Here is an 11,612-nt window from a genome sequence, read left to right as displayed (position 1 = left end):
CGTTCTCGCTCTGATGACGTCAGTTTGACGGCTTTGGGAGAATCCACTTGTTAAGTTGTGACGTAAGGACTGCTGTTTCTGTGTGATGTCAGACGTAACAAGCAGATATTCTTAAAGGGGTCCTATTAAGCTTTTTCACTTTTTGAATTTTAGTCAGAGTGTAGTGTGTATGTTTGGACATAAAAAAGATCTACAAAGTTACAAATCTCAAAGTTCACTCCAAAGGGAGATATTAAATTTTTTTTAAATCCCTTTTCAAAAACTACAACGAACGGCTCGTTTGGACTACAGCGTTGTTTGTGATGTCACAAAGTGGTCCATTAGAATATCATTAAAATAAATCCCGCCTACGAAAATTCGAATGGTTGGGGGGTGGGAAGGGGCGAGGACATGGTTAGAACGCTTGGTTGAGTGCGTCAGACAAGACGACGACGAAGAAGTGCTGCTGTAGCGTCAAGTTTTGAGGGGAGTCATGAGGGAGTACAGTGCTAGTTTTGCCAAAAAGCTTTTGCTAAAAGACGGAGCAGTTCCCACTTTGTTGGGAAAATCTGCTGCATTATGTGGAAAATAATGTTTTTTTTAACCTTAAACCGCATAAACACATTGCATTACACCAAATACACCAAATAATATTCTTTTTAGAATATTTTTGGTAATTCATTAAATATCGCCGGCTAAAAAGTAACTAGTAACTAGTACTCTGAGTAGTTTTTAAGAGGAGTACTTTGTACTTTTTCTTAAGTACTGTTTTGACACCAGTACTTTTACTTGTAATTGAGTATTATTTCAGCAATGTAACAGTACTTGTACTTAAGTACAAATTTTCAGTACTCTTTCCACCACAATTCCAGAACAGAAATCTGAACATTGGATAAAGCCATGTTCATTGTTTTTTTCCCCCCATTCAGTTTCATTTTGAGTAAAATATTGTATAAAATGATACAAATGACATGAGAACAAACTCCTCTGCAAAAACCTTTAGAATATAGAGTAGTCAATATATATATTTAAATAGAGATAATGATATAATGTGCTTGTAAATGTTTACTAATGAACTTATTGAACATTAAATAATGATTAACAAAACATAAGTTAACGTAAATTAAAGTGCTTACAAATGTTGTTAAACTTTCAATACATATATGATCATGCACTTTTAAAACCTAAATGATTTTAGCAGATGTTATACACTCATTAACAGCATATTTATTCATGTGCTTTTGAATGCTTAGGAATGCCATTAAGCTGGTTGTTTAATCTGATCAAAATGATTTGTATATCATCTAATGCATTAACCCATAGTTTGTAAATGTGACACATTTGCATTTTTTGAGGTGTGTATGCAGACTTATAGTACTTACATTTACACTGTAAATAAATAAATAAGTGACATTTACGGTAAAATGGCAGCTGTGATTGCCAGAACTTAAAAAAAAAAATGCAATGCAAAAAATGCACAAAACAGGTGGTGATGAGAAAGTCATATGATGAATCAAAGCTCATCACAAGCAGCATTTCCACAAGCTGAGGAAGGAAGTCCTCTAATATATAGAAAGTGCACAGTGTCATTCACATAAATACTAAACACCATAGACTGTTGGGTTTTGGTTAGGGTTAGTAGAATAAATAGTTATAAATTAATAGTTATAAGAAGTTATAAGTGTACTAATAAGTTAGTCGAACATTATATAATGTTTGTTAATGAGTTATGAATGAAAAGTATAAAGTGCTTTTAAATACATTTGTAGATTTGCATGATTATATATGAATTTTAATTTTAATAACATCTGAAAGCATTTAAATTTTACATAAACTAATGATTTGTTAATAATTGTATAACGTTCAGTAGGATCATTAGTAAACAAGTACATTATCCCATACATGTAGCTATTTGAATATATATTAACTAATGATCTGTTAAACATGAATGTTTGTTAATGATGTATTAATAAAAGTTATTATAACGTGTTATCAAAGCCAAAAAGCCAAAAAAAAAAAAAAAATAAATAAATAAAATAAAATACTCAAAATTGACCAATACGTGAAAAAACAAAACAAAACAATGTTTACCTGTAGTGTCTTGCTTTAAAATCCTATTCAGCTGGTTGAGGTGAATTTGCAGGAAGGTAGAACTCCAAGAACAGGGCTGACCACGTCTGATGTAATGTGTGAACTCCCCCATATTAAATGCAGTGGTTTATCCCAAAACCATGGACTCAGGTAGATGGCAAAGCCACAATCAGGTTGAAGCCAGAAAGAAAAACTTGAGTGAGCAGGCAGAACAAGATGCATGGGGAAGGCAGATACTTTCTTTTTCTTATATGTATTTATTTTTAGCATGGACCCCACCAAATATAACATTCTTATATATATTTAATCTACTAACTCTCTCTGTACCAGAGTATAACTTTATTGTATACTGTAGCTAAGTTAACGATATGCTAATATGCTAATTGTAGAATTGCCCAATTACTGCTTTCCACTGAGATAGGATGTGAAATTACATCGTAAAACCAGTGATGACTATAGTCGAGAAAGAGGAAAGAAATGTACAATGATGACAAACTCTGTCAAAATCTTTTATAATGCTGGTGTCTTGTTTAGGTTTAGGGAGCAACTTCAGTTTAGGGAGCAATTCTCACTATTACCTAGTTGCTTATTAGTATGCATATTACTAGCAAATTAGGAGTTTATTGAGGCAAGAGTCGTAGTTATTGGACCTTACACAGAATTGGACTTTTAAAAAAGTGTGACCACACTGTCACACTGTTGTTGCTAAAATCTTGCCCTCTTCTGGTAGAGGTCTGACAAACTCACTGATAAAGAATGGAAGAGCAGATTAAACAGCCAAACAAAACAAGACAAGACAAAACAAAATAAGACAAAACAAAACAAAACAAGACAAAACAAAACAAAATAAGACAAAACAAAACAAGACAAGACAACAAGACAAGACAAGACAAAATGAAACAAGACAAGACAAGACAAGACAAAATGAAACAAGACAAGACAAAATGAAACAAGACAAGACAAGACAAAATGAAACAAAACAAAACAAAACAACAGGAATGCTGCACAAAACTGTTGACTAAATTAATATGTAATTCGTGAATTCATGGTGTGACTTTGATCCGTGAATATGTGTAATGTGTATTTATCCCTTCTGGACGTGCAGTGGAAAGTATATTGCAAGTATATACTGTATGCAAAACTTCAAAACTCAAATTTACTTTAAAAACACAAACTGTTATGCTCTTACTGTTTTATTTATTAGCTATACAATTTTAGATAAACCACAGAAACATGCAATCACACATAATAGGCTTAGGCAAAAAGTTTAACATTTTGTTAAATAAAATCAAATCAAATAAAATTTTCACCAAAAATAAATAAAATCAAATCAAATAAAATGATATTAGAATAATAATAATAATGCAGTCATAATAACAGGTATGTTTTGGTTCCATGAAAAAAAAAGTTCAGAATGTCTGCATACTTACCTTTAGTCCACTTAATAAGCTTATTAATTTTCAAGGAAGTCTACAATATAATTTATAATTTTGCATCAAAGATGTTTCATGTCATGATGATGTATTTTTATTTTATTTATTTTTAATTTTATTATTTGTACTTAAATGAGGTACATTTTACATTTTTGTACAATCTGCTCACTGCTTGACTGTTATGTTAAGTGGTGGAGTTTTTGTCAGATTGTGCACATTTATATTATGCAAATTCTCATGATGTATCAATCTTGAATGCTATCGAACTAAAATAAAAAAAAATAAATAAATACAAATTAAAAATAATAAAAGCATTAAGACTTATTTTCCAAATACTGTCCATTTATTCTTCCTTAACAAAAATATATAGTTTTTAATGATTAAAGAACCAGAATCATTAAGTAGTCAGAACCAGAACGGATCATTTTTCCAACATTATCATCGTAAACAGTGTAATGCTTTCAGCGTTTCAGGTCTAAAATTTATCATCAGTAAAGTATACAATTTTAGATAAACCACAGAAACATGCAATCACACATAATAGGCTTAGGCAAAAAGTTTAACATTTTGTTAAATAAAATCAAATCAAATAAAATTATATTAGAATAATAATAATAATGCAGTCATAATAACAGGTATGTTTTGGTTCCATGAAAAAAAAAGTTCAGAATGTCTGCATACTTACCTTTAGTCCACTTAATAAGCTTATTAATTTTCAAGGAAGTCTACAATATAATTTATAATTTTGCATCAAAGATGTTTCATGTCATGATGATGTATTTTTATTTTATTTTATTTATTTTTAATTTTATTATTTGTACTTAAATGAGGTACATTTTACATTTTTGTACAATCTGCTCACTGCTTGACTGTTATGTTAAGTGGTGGAGTTTTTGTCAGATTGTGCACATTTATATTATGCAAATTCTCATGATGTATCAATCTTGAATGCTATCGAACTAAAATAAAAAAAAATAAATAAATACAAATTAAAAATAATAAAAGCATTAAGACTTATTTTCCAAATACTGTCCATTTATTCTTCCTTAACAAAAATATATAGTTTTTAATGATTAAAGAACCAGAATCATTAAGTAGTCAGAACCAGAACGGATCATTTTTCCAACATTATCATCGTAAACAGTGTAATGCTTTCAGCGTTTCAGGTCTAAAATGTATCATCTCAGTAAAGTATATATATATATATATATATATCACTACACTGTTCACTCTAATAAAAGACTAGAGTATGCCCTAATAGTTTTTATTTATTTATTTGTAAACTATTGTTATTATCATTATGAAATCATCTTTGTTGTCCACGGAGGATGGACTCCCCCTGGTGTTTCGTTCTCCCCAAGTGTTCTTCTTAGGAATTGGTCTTTGCATGCAGGCTTAATTTTTTGTATTTTTTTGTATAGACAGGTACACTTTGTGATCACTCTGGAGTCCTTAAAACAGTGCAGTTATAAAGCAGGTGTCCCAGTATCTGGGAATTCCCTTATATCCTGTTGTCTTCCACATGATCACATGATGCAGGGCCGAGTCAGTTCAGCTTTCCATCCTTTCCAAATGTTGTAAGAGTTATACTTATTTATATATTGATTTAAACAAGTTATATAAACACAAATAACCACAAGAGCACACAAAGATACTTTGTGTTTCTGTAAACTGAGATGCTTGTGCTGTTGACCCATCACCCAAATTGACAGTGTGATGGCAGACTAGCATTGTGTCAAGGAGAATTTGTGCCTGGATTGTCTTTGGAAGAAATGCCGTACTGGAGACAGGTCAAATACTAAGATGAGTCAAGTCAACTAATCAATAATGACATTGTTTGATTTAAATAAGCCTTTCTATATTTATACACACACTGACTTTCTCCCAGAGGAAGGTCAAGTTCTGAATCGCTGTTAACTTCTGTTATATTCAAGACAGTGGAATAAGTGTAAATAATAATTGTATAGTAAGATTTAATTAACGTTATTTGTCTGTGCCAGTCGTGTTTTTGACACATGCATTGGCAGAAAAAATAAAATAAAATAAAATTAGTCATTACAACATGTACAACATTAACATTCTTTTATTTGCAAAATGAAGTTTTTTTTATAAGTTTTTATAAACTATTTCTTACTATGTGTCAGTAAGTTGTTGTTATTTTAGCATGTGTGTTTGCCTCAGTGTTATTTTTTTAGGATTACTGATGAACTAATGTACTTTGATTTGTATTAGTTATCTATTTTAGTTTTAGATACAGTTGTAGTCATGTTGTCATTTTATAATTTTTTTTATTATGTCTATATAGGCTTTTTATTGAGTTATTTCAGTACTTCAACATACAAAATGGAAATGAAATAATATATATATATATTTAATGTATTTATATATATGTACATGTATATGTATATGTGTGTGGCAGTACATACACATATGTAGTTGTTTTTTGGTGTTTGGCTTAGTGTTATGTTAGAATCATTATTATACTCATACCTTTTGTTCTTTTAATATTTTGAATTGTTTTTAGCTTTATTTTTTTGTTTTCATTTAAATGTTTAGTTTTGAAATGTTGTATGCATTTGTCATTTTTATTTAATTTCTTTTATTTTCTTAAATGTGTATATATATAGTATTTATAGAGTTTTAGCTTTTAGTTTTAATTACTTTTTCTTATTTGTAAGTCGCTTTGGATAAAAGTGTCTGCTAAATGACTAAAACATTTTTTTACAAAAAAGTGTATTTATTTTCAATATTAACACATTCACTTAGCTCATTCAACATCATACAATTTGTATTGTTTTTGCACCATTATGGGATGCATTGGCTTAGCCATACTTTACCGTAATTTTGTTTTAACTATCATGCTATAATGTGAGGGGGAAGAAACCTAAAGGGAATTACTCATTTAATTTTGCCATCGTTTGAAATAAAAATAAAACTCTTTTAAACCAGTCAGTCAAATAACCTTTCATTTGAAACATATTGAAGCCTTTGTAGTTTACATAAACAAATTCAAATGGCTTGCTTGGTCGAATGGACTACATTTTTAACTTTTTCTGTCTGCAAATCCACTGAAAACCTGGATTTACAATCATATTTTTGATTTCCCATAACTCAAAACAATTAGGTCATATACTGAAGAAAAATAATACCCAGTGCATTGCAGTTATGCTTGTAAAAAACAAACCTAATGCTGATCATGACTTCTATGAAGTAAGTGTGAGCTCAACTTTATTTTTCCTTTTTTTTTTCTTTCTTTATTATTTATGTCCATTGTTATGGGAAACTATATGGGTAAACAAAAAAGCAACTTAAAAAAGTGTTGTGGGCAACAAGTGTTTGGTAATGATTCAGTAAGAAGAGGTAAGGTAATTTTTCAATCTGATTGGCTGTGTATTTAATGAAAGGGATTTAAACATAATTATATAAATAAATTAAAGAAAAAAATAATTGCTATCAAGTATATTAAATTGGCAATTACAATAAACAAATGCATAAATAAAAGAATAAAGAAAACAATGTTTTTACACTATTGTTTCTGTCACTGATGCATTCAAACGGTACAGTTTGCGGTGACTTACATTTTTAAAAAATGTTATGACATAAATCCAGCTTTTGGCTACTAGCAAAAAAAGTGCATAATACATGTGATCCAGTTCTTGCAGTTTGAAACATTTAGAAATATATATATATATATATACATATCATTATTATTATTATTTAGCTTATTGTTATTATGAGGGTGCTTAAGTATGGACTCTGGGAAGTAAGAGTGGAAGTAATAATTTAGTGGTCATGCATAATCAGCAAATTGTATGTTAAAATACCGTAATATATAATTTATCGGTTGAAATGTTCCGAGAAGGCAACGTTTGATGACAAAATAATAACATCAAGGACACTGATAACACTTATCCACTTCCATATCTGTGTTCTGTATTATGCGGGCTGTGATGCTAAGGTTTTGGGTTGTGTGGACCAATTGCGCCTCTCTGCGGATCATGTCGTAAACACCACAAAATTCATCATGGCATCTAAAACACCTCGCTTAAACACAGCATTCAGTTTTAACTCTATTATTAAACTTCAATAATAGACCTACTACCTACCGTTTAGGGTGTTTTATTGTTGTTGTATCGATGCTATTATCGACATTTGCAGCATGAAGTTAACTTGACTCTTCTTAAACTGGTCCTACGAAGTGAACAACGTTACTGATCCTTTCAACGGGCTCTGTCGCCATCTTGTGGCAAGTATATTGGTGCTATGTGATTTGGTCCTTATCACATTGAAAATGCACTAATTCTGTAACACATTTGAGATGGTGGTTGAATCTAATCTGTATCTTCTATTGGCAATAAAATACCAAATTACTTCCTTCAAATGTTAGTCCTGCTTATTAAGGCGTTGAGAATCCTCATTTGGAGATATGGATGATAAGAAATGATTCATGTTGAAGTAAAAAAAAATGGGAACAGTTATCTGGATCCATGGACACCCAAAGTGCACACTCCCTGAAATATCCCATTTGGAGGCGTGAAAGGGTTATTAGCCACGCGTTAACTTCAGCATACATTCAAAATCGTTTTATGAGCGTTTGCGACTCCCTTACTTTTGGTATTTTCGCTAAAATAGCTACTCCTCAACCGAGACTAAGTCCAGATAATATCCTACAATGCTTCAATATTTATTTTTTACACAGAAAGTGTTTTATTTACCACCTAAGGCAGATGTCGTGTCCTCAGGAAATTTCATGGAATCTTTATTTTTGTTATACGCGGGATATTTGGTGAATGGTTTATCCTTTTAGTTAAAAAAAAAAATGAAAGAAAAAATCTGTAATTCAATTTAGTATATATATATATATATATATAATGCCTATAGCCTATAGGCTTCAATTTGCCAATTGCCGCATCGCATGTTGCCTATTTTGCGATAGATAGAAAGATAGATAGATGGATAGATAGGCCTACCAGGTCGCATCTGCATTATTAAATGCACGTTTAGCATTTATAAATAATAATTGGACATTTCCATTCGCAGAGAAAGAATCAACACGTAGGGCCTTTCACTTATGCGGGACAGGAAATAAGAAAGTATCTATTAAATAGTGTTGAAGTTGTAACGCTACAGACTTTGCAGAACAGACAATAATCATTCCCTTTCAACGTCAAGAAAAGGGGGAGTTTATGAGAGGGTTAAAGGAATGAGAGAACTGTTGTTAGCACTGCTATATCAAGGAAGAAGGACTCCCTGTTATCTGTGAATGGGTTTGCCTTCTTTTCCAGAATAGATATAGCACGAATTTTTAATTCGTTTTTCTTTGAGAGACAACAATGCTGCGTTTGAAAGCGGGACACAATTTGGGTTTTGTGAGAGATTCCTTTCTCCTCTTGCGGGCCCAGCTGTCCATATGGAATAGAACGTGTACAACAAGCACCACAATGGCACCAACTGACAGGCGCTACAAAAAAAAACAACAAAAAAAACAAGGATATATCTCCCTGACTCAGGGATGCACTGGTCCAGATAAAGGACCTGAATAGCACCAAGAAATGCGGACTGTCTTTCTCCCTCTCTCCACCCGGAGATACACTCCCCCTGTTAATATGCACGCCTCTAACATTCACTACAACCGACCCTACGCTTTGTTAGGTTTTGTGTCATGTACTGTATATTGTGCTACTATAGACTGCTCAAAAGTGCTTCGCCACATTGTTGACCATCAGTCCAACGCAACTGTGGCCACGATTTTTTTTTTTTCCCTTTTTCTTCTGAGCGCAGTTTTGCTGCACAATCACAGACGGAAAACTAATCGGAAAGAAAAAAGCAGTGGTAAAACTTTGGAAACGTTTTTTTTGTCTTTCTCTGAAATGGTACACTGAAGAAGCGGTAAATATACCGTCACAAATTACTTCTTATAGTCGACAACAGGTGCAAGTACAATTCTGTCATTTTCCCACCGCCTTCTCCTTACCAAACAATAGCGGTTTTGCAAGAACTATCGAAAATATTAGTCAAATATTATATGGAATTCGTTAAAAACATAAATTAATAAATAAAACAAAATATCAAAAAGTCACAATCAAACCAACTGTAGAAAGCATAAGGGGAAATGATCGAGTCGCTTAAGATTAATTCTGTAAATAATTAGCACAGCGTTTCTATTTAATGAAAGCCAAGTTTACCCTCGCATCTGCTGTAAAATATATTTGAAAAAACAACCATTTCGGATTTTGCACTGAGCCATGGTATTGACCCAAGACACTAATATACGATCATCCTCACCGGGAAAGGAACTAAAGAGAGCTGTTGTTCTTGCCTATTTAAAAAAAAAACAAAAAAAAACACACATAGTAATTTTGACTTTTATTTCTTAGCTGACATCCGATGTGTAAAAAAAATAAACAATTATAATAATAATAAATGAAAAATTCTGACTCGTATGCGGCCGCGGTGCATATCAATTCAAGCAAATAACTTCTTTGATAGCCTACACAGCGTGGCAAAGCGTAACAACACAATTTGTTTAGTTGCCAATAAAATATTCTATAATTGCATTGTAAATAGTACAATTACATAATATTAAGCTAACAAAACTTTGTCACGTGTGTTTTCTCTAAATGTGCCGTTTTAACACCCGAAATGTCAGCCGCGGAGCCTGAAAAGGAGAGAGCGTTTGAATGAAAAGCTGCTTAGCTGAAGAAGCCCTCTTATATTAAGTGAGTGGATTTTTACCCCCATTTCACAAGTGACTTTAGCCTTCTTATTGCTGAAGTGTTCGTACAGATAAATTCGGAAAAATGAAGCCAATTGTGTTGCTGATGACGTGACGGGGAGAGCGACAAGCTGTCCAAAGCAACATTTGTGCAAACACAAAGGCTTTATAAATTAGCATATTTATATCATTTGTATTTATTCGTTCTATTAGTTTATTATGAAGTATTTGTATTAATGGGAGATGGCGAAGAAACGATCCATATTTTGCACAAATGTGTCCGAAATCACTGAGACCAAACGCAAAACAAATCGGAATTTCTGAAACACATCATTTTATTAAAAGTCTTGATAAAAAGAATTGCAGACCTCCCTCGCCAGCGCGCGGTGTTACTGAAATTAACATGAGGGATATTTATCGACAACTGATTTTCCATTTTCCCTAAATATAGCTTACTGGACGGTCAAACATAATATTGCAAACAGTTATCACAAAATATTTACATAGAAAACAAACCAATGTAATAAGCTAAAGATTGCCAATGTTTATTCATGGCCATAAATATATTCGGTCCATTGTAAAAGAAAGAAATACAATTTTCTATAATCATAAAGTGGTTTTGCACGTGCTTATAACACGAAGGACAAAAGGAAAACATTTCTACAACACACAAACATACTTTACAAAATTTCACAAGAGCTTTAACATTCTTAAATTTGGGGAGAGGCTTGACCCGGTTTTCTGAACGAAAACATGTAAACATGGCGCACACGTCAATCCCCAAAATAAATGGGTGAGAAAGGGTCAAGCTGCAAAAATAAAAAGTCTTGTATTTTTTGTTTGGAAAGCTCCCTACCACGGTCTTTAAAATGCAGCCCTGCATTTGCAAGTCAGTATTTGTTCACCAAGCCCACTGTTGCGTTTGCACCAAGTGATGTGCTGTTGGGAAGTGTGGTGTGGTGGCGGCGCTGTAATGCGCGTTATATTGCATGTGCTGGAGAGACTGGGCGCTATACGCGGAGAACGGAATTCCAGCCTGAAAAGTAGCTGCCAAGTCCTGAGCTTTTAGCGTATGGCAGGGCTTGCCATCTCTGACTAACACAGGCACGGCCACCCGCCTAGGAGAAGGGAGATGGGTCACTTCCATACCTTTCTCCGCCCTGGCTCTCTTCATTTTGTATCGATGGTTCTGGAACCAGATTTTCACTTGGGTTGGAGTCAGGCGGATCAAGCTGGCGAGATGCTCCCTCTCCGGTGCTGACAGATACCTCTGTTGCCTAAACCGGCGCTCGAGTTCGTAAGTTTGTGCCTTGGAAAAGAGCACCCTCCTTTTGCGCTTCTTACCGGAGTCGCTGCCGTTGCTCGAACTTTCCTTGTCGTTGTCCGGCGATTCG

The 11,612-nt window shown here is 33.0% G+C and overlaps 1 protein-coding gene across 1 annotated transcript; it reads right to left on the bottom strand.

Moving 5' to 3' along the window:
* Positions 1 to 10,590: 10,590 nt before the first annotated feature.
* On the bottom strand, positions 10,591 to 11,608 carry LOC107707653 (homeobox protein Nkx-2.2a-like; the record flags this gene model as incomplete). Its single annotated transcript, XM_016511732.1, has 1 exon — positions 10,591 to 11,608. A coding segment is annotated over one exon (489 nt), but the record flags the coding sequence as incomplete, so codon positions are not given.
* Between the last annotated feature and the right edge of the window lie 4 nt (positions 11,609 to 11,612).

This window comes from Sinocyclocheilus rhinocerous, unplaced genomic scaffold (assembly GCF_001515625.1).
Source record: "Sinocyclocheilus rhinocerous isolate Xijiao unplaced genomic scaffold, SAMN03320098_v1.1 scaffold955, whole genome shotgun sequence".
NCBI classification, from domain to species: Eukaryota; Metazoa; Chordata; class Actinopteri; order Cypriniformes; family Cyprinidae; genus Sinocyclocheilus; species Sinocyclocheilus rhinocerous.
This window is presented reverse-complemented; position numbering and strand designations above follow the sequence as displayed.